Below are 24,508 nucleotides of genomic sequence, written 5' to 3' on the forward strand. Positions count from 1 at the left end.
GCCCTCCTCCCACCATTAGAGATCCTGGCATTGCCCCCTCACTCCTACCACTTCTCTGACAGTCCCTAATCTTACGGTGGAAAAGACCTGCAAGTTTGAACACATTCCCCAGGCAACTAAGGGTCTCTGTCCTGAAGAATAAATGCAAAATGTTTTTGACATTTTTCTCCTCCCTCACCTTTCTCTCTTCTAGGCAGGATTCTTCTGCTGATTCTGAATTGAAGTCTCAGATGCACATTTTAGGTATCTTCCTGAAGTTTTATATTTCTTAGCATGTCATTAGCTGCCCAATATTTTACTAATATAAAGAATACTATATTGAGAAGCAAAAACATATCCTGGGGAACACATACCTGCATGTTAACAAGCTTGAAGTACACCCCTTCCTTCTTCATCAGCTCCCCGTGGCTTCCTTGCTCCACAATGACACCATCCTCAAAGCCGGCGATGACATCTGCATTTCGGATTGTAGACAGTCGATGGGCTATCACAATGGTGGTCCGGCCTTCTCTGGCCTAAAAGGGAGAAGGACAGATGTGGTGCGGCAGGGTCACACTGTTGATATACTGTCAGTAGCACACACAGTCAAGCATTTGGATGCCTGTGTTTGCGGTGGATGAGAGTCGCTTACCCAGTGTGATTTGGGCTCACAGGCATTCTTATCTATGAAAGGTCACAGGGACACTTGAGTTCTGGACCAGAAAGGAGGCCAACCCTTCCAGTATAAGGATGGATAATTCTGCAAGCTCACCGTGCAGGCTTACCCAACCAAAACAAGAAAAGACGTGACCTTTCTCAAGTGATTTTACACTTGTCTGGGGAGCCTATCTTGCCAGTTATATGGTACGCTAGCTCTTTAGCAGCAATATGTTGGAATTATTGTCAAATGCAGCCTTCTCTGGGGTTCTTCTCTAGGGTTTCTTCTGAAGTGCCTGATTTCAATTGTAATTCTGATGGGCTCCATGCAGGCAGTTTAGGTGAAAATGTAGTTCCAGATGAGGACAGTTTAAATTATAGTTCAAAGACCATCTGCATCACTATCTCCAGAGTGGGACCCATAACTGCTTTTTAACAAGTGCCCCCATCTAGCCCCAAGCTAAAATCTACAAATCACCCCAGTAGGTAGTTCAGTGAACTCACATGTTGGCTTGGTGGGTTTATCAGTGGGCATTTAAATCCTGGAAAATGCTCATCAAATTATTCATGTTATGTCATTAATAAAGGTTATTCTTTTTGATTCTCTTTAACTCTATTAAGATAACACCTTCTTACGACCACTTCTATTCTGAGGCAATAAAACCACATCATTAGGATGGTTATTGGAGTCCAGCTTAATTCACCTAAGTAGTTAAAAATACAAATTAAAACGACAGCCTAGATTCATAATAATCAAAAAGTGGGAGTAATCCATGTGTTCATCAGTTGATCGAAGGATAAACACAATGAAGTACATTCATATAATGGAATATTATTGGGCCATAAAAAGGAAAGATATTCTGATGCATGTTTGAGTATGGATGCACTTTGAAAACATTATGCTAATATCAATTATAGCCAAACTATGGAGACAGCCCAAGTCTCCATTGACTGATGAGTGGATAAAGAAGATGTGGTGAATACATATAATGGAATATTACTCAACCATCAAAAAGAATAAAATCTTGCCATTTGCAATGACATGCATAGAGCTAAAGTGCATTATGCTAAGTGAAGTAAGTCAATCAGAAAAAGAAAAATACCATTTGATTTTACTCATATGTGGAATTTAGGAAACAAAACCGATGAACATATGGGAAGAGAAAAAAAGAAAAAAGAGAGGGAAGCAAATCATAAGAGGCTTTTAATGATTCAGAACAAACTGAGGTTGATGAAGGGAGGTGGGTAGGGAATGGGACAAATGGGTGATAGGTATTAAGGAGGGCACTTGTTGTGACGAGCACTGGGTATTGTATGTAAGTGAGGAATCACTAAATTCTACTCCTGAAACCAATATTACACTACATGTTAACTAACTAGAATTTAAATAAAAATTAGGGAAAAGAAAGAAAACATTACGCTAAATGAATGAAACCAGTCACAAAAGACTAGGCATTGTATGATTCCATTTATATGAAAAATCAAACTTAGGCAAACCCATAGAGACAGAAAGTAGATTAGTGGTTGCCAAGGGCTGGGGTGAGTATGGAGTGGAGAGTGACTGCTAATGGGTACAAGGTTTCCTATGGGGATGATGAAAATCTTCAGCAATTAGATAATGGTGATGGTTGCAAAATGTAGTGAATATGTTAAAAATCACTGAGTTGTACATTTCAAAAGGGAGAACCTCATTGTATATGAATTATATCTCAATTTAAAAAAAGAGCAGCCATGAAAATTCTGGAAAAGAAGTTAGTGAGAGGGAAATACCTCCACCAAATATTACACCATTAAAAGCTGTAGCAATTAAATTAGTAAAATCCAGGGGACAGTATCACATGAATAGGCAACTTGATCAATAAAACAAAATAGAGGGTCCAGAAATAGACATAAAACATTTAAGAATTAATGTCTGATAAATATGGCATTTTCTATCAGAAGGGGAAAAGTGGAATATACAAAAGAATGGTATTGAGCCATATGTGTAGGCTCCTGGAAAAAAAAAAAGGGTCTTTCTCCTTCTGTCCTTACACTAAAATAACCACCTTCAACTGTGTTTAAATAAGTATAAAAGAGTTAAACCATAGGAAAAGACAGAGACTAGAGCATTGCTCTATTGGACATTTAAGACTGTCTGATTTTTAGTAAATAGGCCCCAAAGAGGCATTCAAAAATAGTTACTGATGTGGAAGTTGCAGGGCTCAGTCCATGTGTGACAAGGCGCATAGGAAATAACTTGCTCAGTCTAATCATATTCATGATACTAAAAATAGTGATGTGTAAATTGCTAACAGTGATTATGTTAACATTATGATAAAATAGGTTGATACTATGTCAACACTAAAAAAAAAAAAACAAACCCAGAGGAATTACAAACAGACTTGTGAGTAAATGATTGGTGTGCAAGAGAAACAAAGGATATGTTGGTGAATTTAAAAGTTAGCAACTGTCACCCTTGACCAAAAAATCTTGGCCAGAATAGAGATTTGACACAAAGAGATTTCTTTTCAGAGTTATCAGATGTTCCAATGATGAAAAAACACGGGCAAATAAATATCCAAGATTCAAGGACACCAACTATTAAGAAATTTGGACCTTCTGCTAATTTTGGATGTGGAGGGATGAAAGGCAGGCCCAAACAAAGGGAGTACTGATCCATTAACCTTTCTGGAACTTCTGAGGAAAAAAAAGAGGTGGGGGAGGTATATAAAGTGAAACCTTTGGTGTCATTTGATAAAAATCACATGAAAGCTATTTTTTATTTTTCTCTTGCCCCTCCAGTATGGTAACATTGAATAGGAGAGTCATGTAGGTATAAAATCTTGTGGTTATTGACTTTCTTTAAAAAATCAAAATAATAAATCTACATTTGTATTCTTTAAGATCTTATATTGAAGAACCTGTTGTATGTTTTGATAAATAGTCATTATCTATTGAGTCAAAAGCTGATGTGGTCATTAAATTCTTTTTACGTAGTTATGTATGATTTCAATGAGTTGGATCACAGTAATCAATTCAGTAAATATTTATTTAGGGTCTACTATGTGCAAGGCAGCGATTGTTAAAAAGATATAAACATAGGTGTGCCCAGCTGGCTCAGTTGGTAGAGCATGTGATTCTTGATCTCAGGGTCCTGAGTTCAAGTCTGGGATAGAACGTACTTTAAAAAAAGATATAAACACGAACCATTCAGTAATTCTGCTTCTTAGAGAATTTATTCTTTCCAGGAAAGAGAAGGCATATAAATAAATAACTAAATAAATAACTACAGTAAGGTGGTGCCACACATGAGGTACTGATAAATGTAGAAACGATCCACAAGAGGAAAATATTCTTACAGGATAGGTAATCAGGAAAGAATAACAATAGATGAAATAGTGCTATATCCTTACGCTCCTCAGAAGAAAGATAATGAACTGCAAAATTCAATTTTTCATTGTTAAAATGTAGTTTATACCTTAGAATGACTGGCCCAACTGACTGACTTGTAACATTGAGGGGAGTGCACTGATAAAAAATTTCCCTTTTAAAGATACAATTTATTGTCTGCAAAATATATTAGCTTAGTAATTTTGCAAAATATGGAGTCGATTACATAGATTATAAACTATTCATGGCAACTATGGTACATTAAACATGGCCACAAACACTTTGCAGGCATTCCCATCCAGAGGGGAAGTCTGTTTCTCCATCTCCTCAACTCCAGGCAGGTCTTGTGACTTGTTTTGACCAAATGAATATGAAGGAATTGATACTTGTGCAATTTCCAGAAACTGGACTTCAAAAGGCTTTACAGTTGTGTGTTTGCCACCTTGAAAACATAATAAAAGGAAATCTGTCTAATCTACTGGAAGATAAGAAGCCTCATGGGAAGAACTGAGCTGCCTCAGCCAACAGCCATCACCAACTAACTGCCACGCACAAGGGTGAGGCTATCTTGAATGTTCCAGCCCAGCTGACTCTGAGTTGGAAGTAGCTGCCTGAGGGAGACTAAGCAAACCAAAAGAGGAACCACACCAGCCACCTCACTAAGTTTTGGCTTAAAACAACTGATGCAGAAATACTGTTAGTAACAGGGCGCCTGGGTGGCTCAGTTGATTAAATGTCCGCTTTGGCTCAGGTCATGATCTCGCAGCTTGGTTCGAGCCCCACATCAGGCTCTGTGCTGACCACTCAGAGCCTGGAGTCTGCTTCAGATTCTGTGTCTCCCTTTCTCTCTGTTCCTCCCCCACTCATGCGTGTGTGCGTGCATGCTCTCTCTTTCTCTCTCTCTCAAAAATAAATTTAGGGGTGCCTGGGTGGCTTGGTCGGCTAAGCGTCCGACTACGGCTCAGGTCATGATCTCACGGTCCGTGAGTTCGAGCCCCACGTCGGGCTCTGTGCTGACAGCTCAGAGCCTGGAGCCTGTTTCCAATTCTGTGTCTCCCTCTCTCTCTGCCCCTCCCCTGTTCATGCTCTGTCTCTGTCTGTCCCAAAAATAAATAAAGGTTTAAAAAAATTTTTTCAAAAAAACATTAAAAAAAAAAAAAAAGAAATACTGTTAGTAAAGACTAGGAGAAAAGTAAGGGAATTGGTATTGGAGCCTGGAAAGAGGGTTACCTGCATTATGCAACGTTGCAATAATTGCTTAAGAATGTTTCCCGCAATCACTTGGAAGAAAGTTATTTTATCTACTGAACTTGTACATCTAGTTTCCAGAGATCTCTAAATAGAATGTTGAAAGTGCCAACTGGATTCCAATAGCTATATTTTATAAGGTATGGAAAGAGAAAGGTGAGCTAAAGAAAGAGCTATTTGGTTTGCAAGGTGAATTTAGAGGAAACATAGAAGACCCAGTACCTGCTTGGTTGGAAAGTGTGTCGTTAACCATCTAGGGAAATGAAGCCAAAGATCAAATCAGTGTGTAAGATTTTTTGTTAAAATCTCTGAAAGATTTAAGGTACAGTCTAGTACACACCTGCATCTACATAAAAGGGTTTCTAAGACTCTTAAGTAAGGGTTTTCTCATGGCAGCTTCACACACAGCCCAAAGTAGAGGGAAGTTTATTTTTGAAAAAAAAAATTATAGATGTGGCTTTGGAGGCTTGAGTGAACCATAGCCAGATTCCAAGTAAACTAAGTTTTTAAGAGAACTCATCAGCTTGGACTGAAAGAGACTGAGAAAATTCAAAATATGAAGAGGCCTGTAGGTCCCAAATTTCTATATGCAGAAAGCATACTGAGAAAGCTGATCAGAGGCAGACACAAGCCATTTCTTATTGAAAAGGAAAGACTTCTCAGAGGGAGGATCTAAGAGCTCAGAATGTTCCACTACTGGGGATAGAACTGGGCCTTAATCAAGGACCGCTCCTTTTCCCTGGAGCAGTGGGGTATTTGGCTACATGCACCTGACTGCATTCAGAATTGTATGGACCAGTAACTGCTATGTGCTTCCTGTTCTAATTTTTGAACAAGAGCGACTACCATTATCCTATCCCTGAATCAACAGTACATGTTGGGTGTATCTGTGGAAGAAACTTGCCTCTTTCAGTCACAGATCTCTGGATCAAGATGAGGTTTACATGAAGAACTCATCCATATCTGGACCACATTCAGGTCTTCAGATACTAGACTTTGAACCTGAGATCATATCTGCATGAAAATTTTGAGGGTATTGGGAAGAGGTGAATTTATTTTGCACATGGGAGAAATATAAATAATTGTGAGAGAGGGTGTGCTTTGGAAGATTTAATATAGTCAAAGATTCTTTACAGCTCACCCATTAAGAAGTGGAATCTATTTCCTCCTTCAGTCTGGGGCTGCCTTGTGAATTGCTGTGACCAACAGAATATGATGCCAATGACACTGTGTAAGTCCGGGAGGCTAAGCCTCTAGATGTCTTCTGGTTTCTGCCTCTGGGTACAGTGTCCTGAAAACGCCATGTAAGGTAGTCAGGCTAGCCTACTGCGTGAGTATTAGTATGAGTATGAGAAGTCACAGGAGATGCCCAGCCGACAGCCACCATGTGAGTAAGACCGTCTTGGACTGTTTTAGCTAAGTCAACCTTTCAGGTAAATGCAATCATATGCTCAGGTGAAAACAGCAGGTCTAGCCAGCCAATCCACACAACTACTGTTTTAGGTATGAATTTGGGATGGTTTGTTATGCAGCAATAGGGCACCAATTCAGCAGTTACCTAAGTTAGTAATAATCATGGTAATGGTAGTCACCGTAATAATAGCATCAGCTAACATAACCAAGTGTTTCCCATGTGCAAGACATGTGCTAATAGCTTTACATGTAGTACTCATTTAATCTTTTCAATCATCCTATGACATTATTTCTCCCCCCTCCCTAATTAAGTCTGCAGTAGATCAGGCTTAGAGATGTTAGTTAATTTGCCCAACCAAGGTCATGCAGCTAGAAAAGGGACAGAGCCAGGACTCCACCCTCAGCCTGTCTAGCACCAAAGCCTGTGCTCTTAACAGCCGCCCCCCCCCCCAAAGTTGCTAATGGCTTTTCTTGAGGATTTAAAAAAATTATGAGTGATTTATCAGCTATTTTTAAAACCTAAAAGTTTATCAACTGGGGAGTGTGGGTCATAAGCCTAGAGAATACAAACTGCTAAAATTGATGAAGTAACTTGTCCAACTATGAATTAAAACCTGCAAGACTACAATTTTTCTGAAATTATCCATATCACAAAAAAAATAACATGTCCAATAATTGTGTTCTTTTAGCACAGAAAGTGCTAATATATTGAATACTTATATCCTAGAAAGTATTGGGACCTGGGGTCTAGGGCTGAATGGGACTTTTTGCCCCATAAATACCTTTCTTATCCTACCTGACTTTTCCTGAAAAAGTCCATGTCAACAGATAAATGCCATTTTAAGTTAATTTTTGTTTTTTTTTAATTTTTTTTTTTTACATTTATTTATTTTTGAGAAACAGAGTGAGACAAAGCATGAATGGGGGAGGAGCAGAGAGAGTAGGAGACACAGAATCTGAAGCAGTCTCCAGGCTCTGAGCAAGCAGTCAGCACAGAGCCTGATGTGGGGCTCAAACCCACGAACAGATAAATGCTATTTTAAGTTAATTTTTGTTTTAATATATGCATTAAAAAAATAATTTCCTGCTTTAAGTCATGCCTGATTAACCAACCAAATACTAGTTTCCTATGTATATATTTCGATTCCTCAATATTGAGACTTAACATACATGAAAGCAATATAATTCAGTGCAAGAATTTGTGAGGAACAATTATAATCTCATTAATCATCATTAGATTAAATTATATGAGATAAGCCAAAAGATTAATCTGATAAACTGGGAAACATTGATTAACACAGTTTATAGCACACACAGTGTTTACTTAGGATTCAGGTAGAAATTTTCCTGAGAAAATAAGATACATACAGCTTGTCTCTAAAGTTGCAAGAGGTAGTTTGGATAGTAGCTGTTCAGTAACTTGCACATTTGATTATTAAACTTTCTCAAGCCAAATATATTTGTGATGTTTATGTTTTTGAAACCCATTTATAAGGTGTCTTCTGACTCTGGTTATAATACTGTGTTGTTAGTACAGATGATATCAGCATTGATCACAGGAGTGTCCCAACATAAGGTTCTTCCTGTGAAGTTTCTGCTTTTAAAAACGGTAGTGAGAGATTTAGAAATACCTGAGCTGGGCACATGAGCTCAGCATCCTTAAAATGCATTGCTTCTTTATGTGCTTAGACAAACACACAAATTGAACTTTATTTCCTTTTGCCTTCCTTTTGCCTTCCTGAATAAAGATAATGTTACTGCCTACAAAACAAGGCAAGTATTTTGAGCTGTTTTTCAGCTGGACCAGCATCTAGGTAACAAGATTTTTCTCTGCACATTTTAACACAACTACTTTCTGATCAAAGCAACAGCCTATGTGCAGGAAGTAAACGAAGCTACGTGGCTCGTTGCATAGACCTGGATTTGGGCTCTGTGCACTTCAGTCAAAGCACACCAGTTAATGGGCCATCTACCTCCCTCTGCAATGTGACTTGACAGAAAAGGGAAATCAATAAAGCCCCAGGAGAGAGCTTCACTTGCTTTTATGTTTATGTTTTTCAATCTAGACTCACAAAGCACTGGCAAGAATTTCCAATAAAGCTTCAGTTTGCTGGTCCTTCAGGTGTTCAGGGTTGACTGACCTTATCCAGGGCCGTCTGAACCTCTGCTTCACTTTCGGTGTCCAAGGCTGATGTGGCCTCGTCCAGCAGGAGGATCTTGGGGTTGCGAACCAGGGCCCGAGCGATGGCGATTCTCTGTTTCTGTCCACCGCTCAGTTGGGCCCCCCTCTCTCCAACCAGGGTTTCAAATTTCTACAACAGAAAACATGGAGGAGTTCCTGATGTATTTTAAATAGAAAAAGCTATGGAGTCTAAAATTCATCAAGGCAACACGGAGCTTCATTTCGACTATTGTAATGAGTCCTAAATTACAATAGAATCAATGAATACTGAATTCTAAAAAACTACTTACATATACTCTGTATAAAATTTTACAGGATTTATGTACCAGACTGTCCATATACTCCCAAGTGAATAATTTAAGGGATTTTCCTAAACAAAGTTGGACAACCTTGCATCTCAAACATTATTAGCTTAAACTTTGAAGAAAGAACTCAGACACATGAAGTCAAATTCTAATTTCAAGGGCAACTGCATTAACAAAGTCTTTACCTGTGGTAGTTTCATGATAAACTCATAAGCGTTGGCTTCTTTAACAGCTTTCTTTATCTCATCCATGGTGACATTTCCACGGCCATAACGAATATTTTCAGCAATTGTGGTAGAAAATAGCACTGGCTCCTGACTCACCACTCCAATTATTTCCCTGAGATACCTTACATTAAAGGTCCTAATATCCTGCCCATCTATGTTAATCTGAAAGACAGAAATATTTCCATTAAATATTTTAAATCCATCTGACATCCAAAGCATCAAGACTCTTTAATTTGTTACAAAAAGTCTAAGCTAACATTTAACTTATTTACCTTATTGTGGTGGTTAAAAATGGTTATAAATGAGAATTAGAAACAAACAGCAATGTGCAAAAATAAAAATAAAAAGTATACTTACTGGGGTGCCTGGGTAGCTCAGTTGGTTGAGTGTCTGACTTTGGCTCAGGTCATGATCTCGCGGTTCCTGAGTTCGAGCCCCGCGTCGGGCTTTGTGCTGACAGCTCAGAGCCTGGAGCCTGCTTTGGATTCTGTCTCCCTCTTTCTCTGCCCCTCCCCTGCTCATGCTCTCTCTGTCTCTCTCTTTCTCTCTCTCAAAACTAAATAAACATTTAAAAAAGTATATTTGTTATCTTACACATACAGTTTTTTCATGGATGGATTATTCTCCATAAGCAATAATAGGTTACAGATTTTTGGCATACTATTATTTTTTGCTTACCGCTATTTAAATTTGATTAAAATGTCCACTTACTTACTTAGTGTACATATCATTTTGATGGTATTATGATGTTTTACAATATGTAATATACCATAATTTACTGCATTTCCCACCTGCTGGACATTTGGCTTCTTTTAAGGAACACTGAAGAATCACTGGAGAAGTAGAGAGTTACCAGGCTAAAGATTATGATTTATTTTTTTTCTCTGATAACAATTACTTACCTGTGCAATGACTGGTATATGTTGGGTATTTATTATTTGCTGAGTAAAGGTTGCATAAGCAACACTCTAAAAAGAATTTAATAATTTACAGTGCCAGCACTGTATCTGCTTTTTTTTTCTTTTACAATTTACTACCGCTGAGTTTTATCATTTTGCTTTTTTTTTTAATTAATAAGTGCAAGTCGGTACCTTATAATTGCTTTGTTTTATATTTATTTATAAATGAACATATCTTGAAACTTTTTACAAATGCATAATTATATTTATTCTCAAAGATTTTCATGTTCATATCCTACCATAGATCCAAATTTCTCAAATATTAAATATAATAGTTTCATCATATATAAATCATAGTTCTATGTATTGCTTTCTTTTATTGAAGCTTTACTGATTTTTTTACTGAAGAGAAATTTAAGGAAAAATTAAATGAAAACTATACCACTGGACATTTATTATTTGAGTAGTAAGAAAATTGTTAAATCATGATGTAAACAGTGAATATCTCTGAGTTATAAAATTTCTGAAGTTTTTTCCTGTTGACATGTATATTTAAAGTTTACATATTACTCCAATAATTATTTTATTTTATTTTATTTATTTAAAATTTTTAAAATTTTAACTTGGGTCTACATCCAACGTGGGGCATGAACTCATGACACTGAGATCAAAAGTCTCATGCTCCTCAGGCTGAGCCAGCCAGATGCCCCTATTCCAATAATAATTTCAAAGATAAGATATTTTCAAATGTGTATTTTTAATGGTTAGTCTTTTACTAGGTTGTTTTAAAATTTTTTTTAATGTTTTTATTTTTGACAGAGAGAGAGAGAGACAGAGCATGAGCGGGGGAGGGGCAGAGAGACAGGGAGACACAAATTCCAAAGCAGGCTCCAGGCTCTGAGCTGTCAGCACAGAGCCTGACACATGGCTCGAATTCACAGACCACCAGATCATGATTTACTAGGTTCTTTTTAAAAAATAAAGAAAAATATTTACACTTGAGCCAATTCAGAGTTAGCTTTAGCAAATGAGGAAAGGATTATGTTCCTCCTTAGTAATATCAGATTTTTCCAAAATGTGTATTTTATTAAATTAATTAAATAAATAATTCATGAACCCTAAAACTCTGTACTCATTTCTGCCATCTCTATTCTATCTCAGCGCTTTTAATGTGTTTTGTTTTTCTTTGTAACTTGTAATCTTCTGTTTTTGTAATTGTTGAATTATATTTCAGTATCAGGTAAACTCAATGTCCTCGGGGTGGTACAACTGAGGAAATTTGAATATGTACTGTGGGCTAGTGCTGTACTAAAATTAAATCTATTGATTTTGATAATTGTTTTGTGGTTTTGTAAGAGAATGTCCTTCTTCTTAGAAAATATGTTCTGAGGGGCGCCTGGGTGGCGCAGTCGGTTAAGCGTCCGACTTCAGCCAGGTCACGATCTCGCGGTCCGTGAGTTCGAGCCCCGCGTCGGGCTCTGGGCTGATGGCTCGGAGCCTGGAGCCAGTTTCCGATTCTGTGTCTCCCTCTCTTTCTGCCCCTCCCCCGTTCATGCTCTGTCTCTCTCTGTCCCAAAAATAAATAAACGTTGAAAAAAAAAAATTAAAAAAAAAAAAAAAAAAAAGAAAATATGTTCTGAAGTATTTAAGGGGCAAGGGACATGACCTTAACTTAGTCTCAAAAGTTCAGAAAAAAATATGCCTGTGGGGTGTGTGTGTGTGTGTGTGTGTGTGCAGGCATGCATGTGCATGTATGTTTGTTATATATAAATAGGCACATGTGGACAGAGAGAGAAGACAATAAAGTAAATGGGTCAAAATATCATTAGTAAATGCGGGTGAAGACTATGTCTTGCACCTTTTGTTGAAGTTTCAATTTTATTTATTTATTTATTTATTTATTTATTTATTTAGTTTATTTCTTTATTTTGAAAGAGAGATAGAGAGAAAGAATGAGAGAGCATGAGTGGGGTAGGGGCAGAGAGAGAGGGAGGGAGAATTCCAAGCAGGCTCCACACTGTCAGCGGGGAGCCCAATGTGGGGACTGAACTCACAAACCGCAAGATCATGACCTGAGCCAAAATCAAGAGTCGGACACTTAACTGCCTGAGCCACCCAGGTGCCCCTGAAGTTTCAATTATAAGAAAGTTTTTAACAGGTAAAAAAGGTACCCTAGGTTATTAATGTCCCCCATGTCCCAGAAGTCATTTTTTTTAAATTTTTTTTTACGTTTTATTTATTTTTTGAGACAGGGAGAGACAGAGCATGAACAGGGGAGGGTCAGAGAGAGGGAGACACAGAATCTGAAACAGGCTCCAGGCTCTGAGCTGTCAGCACAGAGCCTGACGCGGGGCCCGAACTCACGGACCGCAAGATCATGACCCGAGCCGAAGTCGGCCGCTTAACCGACTGAGCCACCCAGGCGCCCCCCAGAAGACATTTTTTAAGAGACAATCCCACTTTCCCCTGGAGATATTCCAACATTTAAGAAAACTCAACTATCTTTGATGAATTTAATTACTGTCCTAATTTAGTTACTTCTTGTGACATTGATATCAGCTTGTCAAAAAATGCTGGATGAAATATTTTTGACCAAACCCCAAAATTCTTTGAAAACAACAGTCTCAGTGGCCTCCAGTCCAAATGTTTGAATGCATTGTCTAGATGCATTGCAAGTCTATAGCTTTTTTATTAAAATTGATTCACATGCCAACTGTTGCTAAAAAACAAAACAAAACAAAACACTTTTGAAGGGCTAATTGGTACCCAGCTTTCACTTTGGAGAACTTGGTTCTTCCCACTTACCGTACCCTCATCAGGGTCATAGAGCCTCTGTATCAGCTGCACTGTCGTGCTTTTCCCACAGCCGCTGTTCCCAACCAGGGCCACCGTCTGCCCACTCTGAACCTTTAGGTTGAGGCCCTTCAAGATCTGTGAGGGAAAAGAGAGAAGAAGAATCATTTACAACAAAATCCTGAAAGGGGACTAATTTGATTCAGTTTTAAATTTGAAAAAAGTATCAAATAAGGGAATAAAACCCCAAAGGAAAAAGGATATAAATATCAAAATAATAGGGAGTTTAGGTCCTTTATAATGATGAAACAATCCATCTGAGTTAGGAATTCTTGTAAATATTGCTTACAGTACCTTGACATTAGCTCGAGCTGGATAAGAAAAATGAACATCATTGAACTCCAAATTCCCTTTGATGCTGTCTGGTTTGTGTCCTCTCTCTGAAAAACTGTCAATTTTAGGACTCTAAATAAAACAAAATTCAATGACTATTCCATCATAGGACAAACAATTGCACTTTTAAGGAATATGGCTTAGCAAATTCCAAAAACAGGACCTGGAATGGCTCAGTTTCCTTCACATGAGACAGAACGCTAGTTGTAGATTTTGTGTGTGCATGTGTGCATGTGTGTGTGTGTTGTGTGTGTGTGGAAGGAAATATTCCTTCTCAGAAAATAGACATTTTCTGAAAAGTACAGAGGGACATATTAATTCGATTTCTTACAATATCTTGCTTTAAGCTTTTGGCATATATTCATAAATTTTTGAAATGGTCAGAGATGCATGCTTATACACCTGTGATAACAAGACATATTATAATTGATAGAGCCAGGTATTTTAGCTTGTTCTGAAGATGAGCTTATTCCTAAACAACACATGCCATGGATTTGGGTTGTGAAGACTGAAACGTTGGTTGGGGCCAAGTTATTTAGGAGCAGTGTAAACTGCAAGTATATTCAGAAGCCACTCAGTTTTCTCATGACTTAGGACAATGACACAGAAGGAACTGCCTGAATTAAAGGGCCAAATTTCATTAGCGACTTTGCATTTTATCCACAGAAATGCAGCAACATGTTTTAATATGTGAAAATTGTATTCTTTATTTCACTGCAGCTGGTAAAACTCATTCGATATAGTGGGTTAAAAATCATATGAATCATGCAGTGATTTTTTTCTTTGAAGGGGGCAACCCACAGCAAAATACACGGCTAGTTTTTCCACCATTCTTCCTGCGTATGAAAGTCATAGTATTCTTGGTCTAGCTACACCTTGGAAGAGAAAAAGAGAAAACCTTGGAAGAGCAAACGTCTTTACTCTGAACTCTAATAATAAACATTAGTGCAGATGTACTTTTCCCAAATGAGGTCAGTGTTATTCTATTATTTTAAGATGAACTTTTAGAAATATTATTAATAAGAGGTACTTTTGCTCTCTCACGAAGAAAAGGTTCCTTATTTTCACATAATTAATTTTCACAGGATTTATAACCCAAAGCCAAATTTAAGTATGCAAGCCTCAAAGTACGTTTTGACATGGAATGAATAAGTGACTCACATTATCTATAATACTGAAGATAGCATAGGCTGCCCCTCTTGCATTGGCAAAAGCATCAATACACGGAGCGGCCTGTCCAACACTGAAAGCTCCGACCAGAATTGAAAAGAAGACCTGAACAGGAGAATATGAGGAAAAGTTAGAAGCAAGCCCCATTCTGGTGCCCACTGTTACCTCAGATATGACTGAAACACATATTACACTAAGGATTGAGTTTAGTTTATCCTTTTAACATTTTGTTTTTTTATTTAGCAAAAGGGCAAAATTTATAAGGTTAATATAGTATTCCGTCGCTCAATGGGCTTCTTCAACATCAAAATTTTTTTTTTTTTTGTCTAGCTTGCTGAACTATCTGTTGTTCTCCTGAAGTTACACAGAGTCAAAAAGATTTCTCAAACCTACTTCTTTGACTCTGAAGCTAATGCCACTAGAGGGAAACATTTCCCATCAGTATTGTTATTCAGTTCTTTGTGACTTTCTCCACCTATACATGAAATTACACAGAATGTTCAAAATGAAACATGAAGGATTTTGGTCCCATGGAATTTCCTATTTTTTAAATAGCATTTTCCATATGTATTTTGATAAGATTTTTAATGAAAGAGTAACAGTTCACATATTATAAGCCACTAAATCACATCTGTGTGCATTAATTCCTTTACACAATCATTCTATACTACAGCAAACAAAATCTAACACATTTCCCTTTAAATTAATATAGAAGCACCAGGAATATAGCTTCAGGAATCCATATAATTAACATAACTAAGAAAACATAAATGTAGAGAAATTACTCCTTTCTCTCTGGTCATGATGAAACATCTACATGTAGCTTGACTGTTCTCTGAAGACAGTAACAGTAACACTTCACATACCCAGAATTCAAATATCCCTCAAATATCTATCCACTATCTGCAGTACCGGTAAGGACCAGTAAGGAAGCAAAGAAGTCTCTACCAAAATAGACGCTATAAAGCTCATGCACCAGAGCTCCTGCCTTTTACGAAGAGGGTATTGCTGGGTTCTCTACATCATGACTATCATTCTCCAGCCCTGCTGGGAAGACATCACCATCCACATAGTACAAATGAGGAAACCAGGTCACAGAGGAGTCAGGATTCTGTCTCCTTCACAAAATTTAGCAAATGAGGAAGTGAAGAAGGTGGAGAGCTTATGAGCTGACCACCAGAAAGGAGACCAAAATGAGAAAGAATAGACTCCTCAATTATGAAAGCTCATCGAGCAAACAGCCCTCAATATCATTGGAAACTGAAGATATCACCCCAGAAAACATTTTCAGATGATTAATTTTTACAATGGCCCTCATTTTTCACCAAAGAGCCAAACTGTGTTCAGTATCCTCTGTTTAGAAACACAGGGAAGTGTAGGTTTTAAAAGGTTGCTATTTGAATGGTTACATGTTGTTTTGATCATCAATGACACCTAAAGATGGTCACAAAATATTGTTGGTTTATAAAAAATACTGCTGGTTATAAAAAAGGTTATGGAGGGGCGCCTGGGTGGCGCAGTCGGTTAAGCGTCCGACTTCAGCCAGGTCACGATCTCACGGTCCGTGAGTTCGAGCCCCGCGTCGGGCTCTGGGCTGATGGCTCAGAGCCTGGAGCCTGTTTCCGATTCTGTGTCTCCCTCTCTCTCTGCCCCTCCCCCGTTCATGCTCTGTCTCTCTCTGTCCCAAAAATAAATAAATGTTGAAAAAAAAAATTAAAAAACAAAAAAAGGTTATGGAAAGATATGCATCATAATCCCAGTTTTGAAAGAAAAATACATACATACAGAATGATCTGGAGAATCTATACCAAAAGTTATCATTTAAAAAAAAATTTTTAATGCTTATTTATTTTTGAAAGAGAGAGACAGAGCATGAGCGGGGGAGGGGCAGAGGGAGGGAGACAGAATCTGAAGCAAGCTCCAGGCTCTGAGCTGTCAGCACAGAGCCCGACGCAGGGCTCAAACTCACAAACTGTGAGATCATGACTTGAGCCAAAGTTGGACGCTTAACTGATGAGCCACCCAGGTGCCTCCCAAAAGTTATCATTAAGTGTATATGCAATAATAGATTATAAGCAGCTGTAAGTAGTTCATAATTTTGAAAACTCTGTTTTCTAATCCTTTGTATAACTAATGTACGTTATTTTTAGAATCATAAAAGAAAGCTATGTTCATTCTGAGAAACAAAATGACTTTCCACCTTATATTTTGTATAGCCGATGTTTTATATTCTATAAATTTAGCATTATCTCATACTATGACCTATCTATAATAATATTTACTTTCTTTTTTTTTTTATATATGAAATTTATTGACAAATTGGTTTCCATACAACACCCAGTGCTCATCCCAAAAGGTGCCCTCCTCAATACCCATCACCCACCCTCCCCTCCCTCCCACCCCCCATCAACCCTCAGTTTGTTCTCAGTTTTTAACAGTCTCTTATGCTTTGGCTCTCTCCCACTCTAACGTCCTTTTTTTTTTTTTTTCCTTCCCCTCCCCCATGGGTTCCTGTTAAGTTTCTCAGGATCCACATAAGAGTGAAACCATACGGTATCTGTCTTTCTCTGTATGGCTTATTTCACTTAGCATCACACTCTCCAGTTCCATCCACATTGCTACAAAAGCCCATATTTCATTTTTTCTCATTGCCACGTGGAGGTTCCTCAGAAAATTAAAAATAGACCTACCCTATGACCCAGCAATAGCACTGCTAGGAATTTACTTTCTTTTTTTAAAAAATGTTTATTTTTATTTATTTTGAGAGACAGGGAGAAAGAGAACATGAGGGGCAGAGAGAGAGGGCAAGAGAGAATCCCAGGCAGGCCCCACACTGCCAGCCCAGAGCCCGACACCAAGCTCAATCCCACGATCCTAGGATCATGACCTGAGCCAAAATCAAGACTCGGATGCTCAACAGACTGAGCCACCCAGGCGCCCCTGTTTACTTTCTTACATGATGAAACTCAATGGCACAAAGAGGATGCCTCCAATCCATATTTGTTCATTCATAAATGTATCCAATTTTTATTTCCTTTTATATGTTATATAGCTTTTCAATTGGTCTAAATACATGCCACTTTTTTGGCCCCAACTCATAATTGTGCCTTGTGTATCCTAGAAGGCCAGCTCTGCCCAAAGGACAGAGCAAAGACTCACCAAAAGAAAAAAGCCTGTAATCATGGCTCATACTTCGAAAAGGAGGAGTATGAAAGGAAACAAAAGGTAGATGGATAAACAATATTTTTGGTTTCTTCATCAATATTAGGAAAACTACTTACTGTCATTGCATTTCCAATAGTATATTCTTTTGCTATAACTAGAGTGGATCCATACCAGAAGGCCAGTGCATATGATGCATATATTAATAGGAAGGCAATGCCCATTGAAATGCTTGCTGAAATCGCCTTTTTAATTCCAATCTTTTTGGCATTTTGTAGATGTTTCTCATACCTACCAGAAAATGAGAGGCAAATGTTGTAACAAGAAAACAATCCACAATCAGAGCCATATTCACCTCCTATACAGTTGGAGGTTTAAGGAAGAAAGCCATCAAAGTAAGAAACTTGCTGGGACCCAGCTTCCTGGGAAGTGAACCAATTCAGGATCAGCCAGGACTAGAACCCATCTGAACCTTCTCTTTACTGGTGGTAACTCACCTCCCTTGGTCCCTACAGTCTCCTGTAGCTGTTCCAGTATTGAACGTCCCTCCGGGAGATGGTAGAGCTTCACCTTCACCTTCATGGCCAGTATCACAAGCCAACGTTAAGGTGGAAGAAGAGAAACCAAGCCAAACAGGAATGGCATCAAAATGTAAATACCTTTCAGGATGCTGAAAATAGCTAGACTCTACACAACTCAATTTCTCTTCTCTAGGCAAGAGAAAAACCTCCCTCTACTGCTCCATTGCATGAAAGACAGAAATTTTACACTCTACAAGTACTTAAACTTGGGCCTTTGCTGTTTTGTTTTGTTTTGTTTTGCTTTGTTTTGTTTTGTTTTGTTTTGTTTGTTTTCTGGTCATGCTGATCTTCAACTGTCAAGCCAGGGAACAAGGTTATGAAATGATCACTACTCATAGGATATGGGTTCTTACTGAATTTTTTTAGATTTTCATTACGCTTTCTGTAAAATGGAGTAAATAATGCCTACCTTGTAAGATAATTATGGTACTGAAGAACAACATTAGAAAGTAGTTACCACAGTGCTGGTACACAGTTGGCACAACCTAGTAATTCCTATTCCTGTTATTATTACTATTATTGTTTAGAATTTAATCTCCTGAATATTGCTCATTCTATTACTTTTGAGTAGCAATTAAAATTCATATTACTGGGGTACCTGGGTGGCTTTTCAGTAGCAATTAAAATTTTTTTTGAGTAGCAATTAAAATTCATATTACTGGGGTACCTGGGTGGCTCCGTCAGTTAAGCGTCTGACTTCCACCCAGGTCATGATCTCACGGTTCATGAGTTCAAGCCCTGCGTTGGTTCTGTGCTGACAGCTCCGAGCCTGGAGCCTGCTTTGGATTCTGTGACTCCCTCTCTCTCTGCCCCTCCTCCCCCTCAAAAATAAACATCAATAAATAAGTAAAATTCATATTAGTGGCTTCTAGGATGTCATACAAAGGCACAAATGTCTACAATGGGTCTGTTAAATTATAATTTTTTTTTACATCAATTTATATTAAATCTACCTTTCCATGCTAGAAACAGCAAGTGTGTAAAATCTAATTTGGGATTCCTAAAATTAGGGGAAAAAACACAATGTATATAAAATGATACTGTAGGGAAAATATATAAAAATAGTGTGTTGCCAACAAAAAACAAATACCATTCTTTTTAGTTTAGCCAAATGAGATATTGAGCAGGTATTAGTTTTGTTTTTTTTTTTTTTTTTTCAACGTTTATTTATTTTTGGGACAGAGAGAGACAGAGCATGAACGGGGGAGGGGCAGAGAGAGAGGGAGACACAGAATCGGAAACAGGCTCCAGGCTCTGAGCCATCAGCCCAGAGCCTGACGCGGGGCTCGAACCCACGGACCGTGAGATCGTGACCTGGCTGAAGTCGGACGCTTAACCGACTGCGCCACCCAGGCGCCCCATAGCATGTATTAGTTTTTTAAAAAATGTAGTTGTCACCAAAAAGTTTCTTTGTTTAATTACTTAAAGCAGCCAGCTTTCCAGCATGCTTTCCTCAGTCCCGGGCACTGCATTCATTTAGCAGAGGAGCGTCCCTGGGGAGACAGCCAGCATGCCACGTCCAGCACTGTGATGAGTCTCGTGTGGCTGGGCCCCAGGGCCCAGGGAGATTCAGGCCAGCCCCGTGTGACCCCCAGGCTCCGGTGACAGTGGTGGATGTGCTGTAATTACCTTCGCTTAGGTGGCTTGCTTACTGCGGCTAATGGAGCGGTACTGATTACACTCACATCCTGAGGTCCGAGGGAGGGTTAGTGTGCTCTGTGTGGGCTATTGTGTGCAGGAAGCAGCAGCAAGAGAGAAAAAGGAAGAGATTAGAGAAAGGAGCATCTCAGTTTTGAAGAGGGCTTAAGGAACAGAAAAATAGAAAACGAAAATGGAGGGGATTAGGGGAACTGTTGCTTTCAATGCTGGAGTATTTCCAGAGAATTTCTCTTTCAAAAAGTTGTAGGTATCAGGAGTCCCACAGAATGGCAAAAACAAACAAACAAAACAAACAAACAAAAAACACAGAATCATACTTTCACTGTATTAGGGAATGTTGTTTAAAGAAAACTGGTTGGGGACATTAAAGTAAGGCAGCCTAGCCTTTATCAGCGGGCCTTGATCTGGCATTTTGGTTTTTGTATGTCAGGTTCCTTTAGAGCAGGGTTCTTGGCCTGGGATCCATGGTCAAGGAATTTGAATGTGGAAAAAATCATATAATTATTTTCACTGACCTATACCTGAAATTTAAGTATTTCCTTGGATTATCAATGCAGGCAACAAACCCTGGTAGAATTAACAGTAACTATGACTTTGTTGCCAGTAGAAATCCCGGATCAGTTTTATATCATGTTACAAGTGATACAAATATCTTGAAATAACTTTTACCTGTATTTCTCCTTCAGAGTTACAGTAGTTATTGAACCCATAGTTCGCTCTTATTAACATGTTACCAGTGAAAGCACATATTTACTATATCGTAATTTAAAAATATTTTGAAAACTGTACTTCATTATAATTGGTTTCCTTGGTAATGCTATCTATTTCTGTCTTAGGAGTTTAAAATCATTACTCTAAGAAGGGAGACCATAGGCTTGATCAGACTGCCAAAGGGGCCCACGGAACATAAAACGGGTAAAAACCCTGCTTTAGGGGCTGACGTTAAACTGTATATTTTGTGGGGGAGGGATTAATACTAAGAAAAGGAAAGCAGCAAACACATACCACAGAAGAATGAGCAACAAAAAATATAAAAGCAGACAGAGAACCTTCCTGACCTGTCCAGCTCTTTGTTCTGGCCCCCAAATGCTATCACAGTCCTGATGGCCCCCAGAGCCTCCTCGGCCACAGCTCCTGCTTTCGCATATGCAGCCAGTTCTTTGTCACTAAATGCCGAGAGTATCTGGACAGAAGAGAAACATTCATGACTTTTGTATGGGGAGAAAAGTTAAAAGGCAGACTGTCAACTCTTCATTTTACTTTTTCTTTCCAAAGTCTATCTATCCCTTTCCGAAAACTGAAGTCACGAAGTGAACGACACTCAGTGTACCAGATCCAATGGCTTCTCCACCCCCTACAAAGGCTAGATCTGACCCACCCTGGTGATCTGCTCCCCAAGAGTAGTCAGGAACAGAAAATCCACATATAATTCTCTAATACATTTTGAGGAATAATGTCACGTCCCATATCTACTATGTTTTTTTTTCTCTTCTAATTGCAAAATAAACTAAACTAAAATCTTAATGCTTTGGAAAATCACTATTCTTTCCTTTATTGTGTCATGATTTCTAATTACAGTAAAACCTTGATGTGTGAGCATAATTTGTTCTGGAAGCATGCTTATAATCCAAAGCACTCGTATATCAAAGAATTTCAAGAACCATTGGCTCAATCGTGACCATGTGACATTCAGCATCACAGACTACTAACAGTGCAAGACATGACTCATTTATCAAGTTAAAATTTGTTAGAAATGTTTGCTCATCTTGTGGAACACTCGCAGAACAAGTTACTCACAATCCAAGGTTTTACCGTACTATGAACACAATACTTGCAGATCTACTCATGGGCATTCTAAGATGGCTAAACAAGACGCTGCAGGAGAAAGGTAAAGGAATAATCCAAATAAAAGGGATACAAGTAAGTTACTAGATAAATCATCAACCTCCAAAAGAGAGAAAGTTGTCAGAAAAATTTCTCAACTCTACAGTATTGTCTGAAGTAGAACAGGTTATACACATTTTATAGCAAGGCAAGACTGGCAGGGTGCCACTTAACCATCACAGGTAACACTTAAAAGTAAATAAACCCGAACTTTAATTTTCTTATATTCATGCAATGGTTTGGAAGAATGTTATGGTTTAAAGTTGTGTTTCCTTTATAAGGACATACCGTGTAAGTAGTTTAAACTGCTATGCCTGACGATTTACCCAAAGCAATAAGAGCAGTGAGAAAAATCTGTGAGGTAATAACTGACATTTTAAATCACATCAGAAATAAGTTTCTTCATTACAGCATTAACAACATGTTTCTTATTGTGGTTTCAACCGACATGGAACACAGATCTGCACAACTGCAAGAACCAGAGTCCTGCATATTAAAAATAGCTCTTGTATGTGTGGCCTGACACACGTGAAAACGCCCCGGTTTCACACACCTTTGCCCAGACAGCTGCAGAGAGTCCCAGGATAGGGCTGATGGCCATTATCACGAGGGTGAGCTTCCATCCTCTAATGAACCCTACTATGAATCCTGCAAAAAACGTGGCTACTGCTTGAAAGAACATTCCAACCTTGTCACCAATTCCTTCACTGATTTTGGAGATGTCACTAAAAAAGATCACACTAAGTGGTTACAGGCAGGAGATCTTCGGCTGGAAAGCTGAAGTAGACATCTAACAAACACACAGACAGGTAAAACTTGTTCACGCTACAGCAAGCCGCTTTCACAGTCTTAGCCTCTTGAACGATATTTTTCCTCACCTAACTACTGCACAAAGGAAGAGTTTCAGGATCAGTTCATGCCTCTAAGAAGTTAGTATCATTAAAGTTGATACTACGGAACGAGTTAATCCTGTCTGAGAAGGATTAGCATTTTGAACATATGAGTCAATTTGTTTAAAAGCGGGAGTTAGGAAGGGCATCTCAATGGTAATTGGAAAGTGCCACTTGCTTCTACCCCGGGCCCGCTTCTGAACCCACTCTATTCTCCATACAGCAGCCAGTGTGATCCTTTGAAAACGGAAGTCTGAACGTGTTACTCCTCAGACCAAAAGCTCCCAATGGCTGCCCATGTCACTCCGAGTCAAAGCACAAGGCCTTAGTGAGGTCGAACCAGGTCCTAAATGTCTTGACCTTCCCTCCTTTTTTACTTCATTTGCTCACTACACTTGTGCCAGGGCCTCCAGTAAGAAAAAGTTTACCATCTATCTCCCTCTGCGGGAAAGTAAGCAACGATGACAGTGAGCTTAGTCTTGTTCGCTGGTATAATCACGAACATCTAGAATAGTGCTTGGCACAAGTAGCCCCTCAAATACTCGTTGAATAAGTGAAGAGCCAACAATTAACTAAGAAAAGTCTCTCTGTGACTTCATTCACACATTTACTTTTTCATTCAGTCATCTAAATTGAATGTATAACATCTGTCAGGCCCTGTGGTAAGCTCCACTGAGAGATAATATAAGATGTGAGCACATCTTCACATTAGCCTACCCTACCACTGAGGAGAACAAATTAACATAAGGAAAATGCATTGTGGCACAGGCTGTAAATGCTAGAAAGGGCTATCAGATGATCTAGTCCCAGTACGTATTAAACGCTTCATCTAGTAATTGTTTTAAATTTAAAACCTAACCATGACAAATGTTCGCATAGTTAGTGGTTAATTTTGTTATGAAAGTCTGACATTAACAATACACTTACTCTGTTAACCTTGTATTCAGTTCACTAGTGTCGCTGACATCAAACCAGCTTATTTCTTGTCGTAGAACAGCGTGAAAAAACTCCTGCCTAATTTTCCTGACTTGCCGGCCGGCTGCCAGAGTCCAAAATGAAACCTGTATATAAGCAGCAACAAGAACTCCAGCACCTAATCCTGAGTAATAATATGCATATCTGGAAAATAATTAGAAAGTTTCTTTTAAATACTGTCCTTTTTTCATCTCTTTCAGGAAAAATCTTCAGAATTGGCAATTAAGTTTACTGAAATCACAAAGATTGTGTAGGACATCATAACAAATACACATTAAAATCTTTTCTCTTTTCCAGAGGCACCTGGGTGGCTAAGTCAGTTAAGTGTCCAACTTCAGCTCAGGTCATGATCTCATGGCATGAGTTCGAGCCCCGTGTCGGGCTCTATGCTGCAGCTCAGAGCCTGGAGCCTGCTTTGGATTCTGTGTCTCCCCCTCTCTCTGCCCCTCCCCAGCTCACACTCTTTTCTCTCTCTCTCTCAAAAATAAATAAGCATTAAAAAAATTTTTTTTCACCTTTCCTCTTTTCCTAAATTTTAAGAGGATGATGGCAAATCTATCCACTTGAACTATCAAAGAAAACATAATTTTTTGTGCTTAACTACAAAAATCATGACATTAATGATTTTAAAACTGATACTGACAATGTATAAACATGGTATGTTTTTTCTTTCATTATTTAGATTTTAGACTTGTATATCTGATCCTATTGAAAAACTTCAC

General features: G+C 38.5%; 1 protein-coding gene across 6 annotated transcripts in view; it reads right to left on the minus strand.

Annotated features, from left to right (window-relative positions):
- Positions 1 to 24,508, minus strand: part of ABCB4 (ATP binding cassette subfamily B member 4) — a 71,267-nt gene that overhangs the window by 32,133 nt on the left and 14,626 nt on the right. For 5 of the 6 annotated variants that reach the window (XM_030307887.1, XM_030307886.1, XM_030307885.1 and 2 more), the window contains exons 6-15: positions 23,739 to 23,930; positions 22,475 to 22,646; positions 21,096 to 21,220; positions 17,917 to 18,088; positions 14,627 to 14,740; positions 13,427 to 13,537; positions 13,085 to 13,210; positions 9,339 to 9,542; positions 8,808 to 8,978; positions 354 to 515 (exon numbers count right to left, since the gene is read on the minus strand). In XM_030307887.1, coding sequence (XP_030163747.1) covers positions 354 to 515; positions 8,808 to 8,978; positions 9,339 to 9,542; positions 13,085 to 13,210; positions 13,427 to 13,537; positions 14,627 to 14,740; positions 17,917 to 18,088; positions 21,096 to 21,220; positions 22,475 to 22,646; positions 23,739 to 23,930 — 1,549 coding nt within the window. Of the gene's footprint in view, positions 1 to 353; positions 516 to 8,807; positions 8,979 to 9,338; positions 9,543 to 13,084; positions 13,211 to 13,426; positions 13,538 to 14,626; positions 14,741 to 17,916; positions 18,089 to 21,095; positions 21,221 to 22,474; positions 22,647 to 23,738; positions 23,931 to 24,508 lie in introns of those variants that run through there. The other variant, XM_030307889.1, reaches the window with a different exon arrangement.

Source organism: Lynx canadensis, chromosome A2, assembly GCF_007474595.2.
Source record: "Lynx canadensis isolate LIC74 chromosome A2, mLynCan4.pri.v2, whole genome shotgun sequence".
Lineage (NCBI taxonomy): Eukaryota > Metazoa > Chordata > Mammalia > Carnivora > Felidae > Lynx > Lynx canadensis.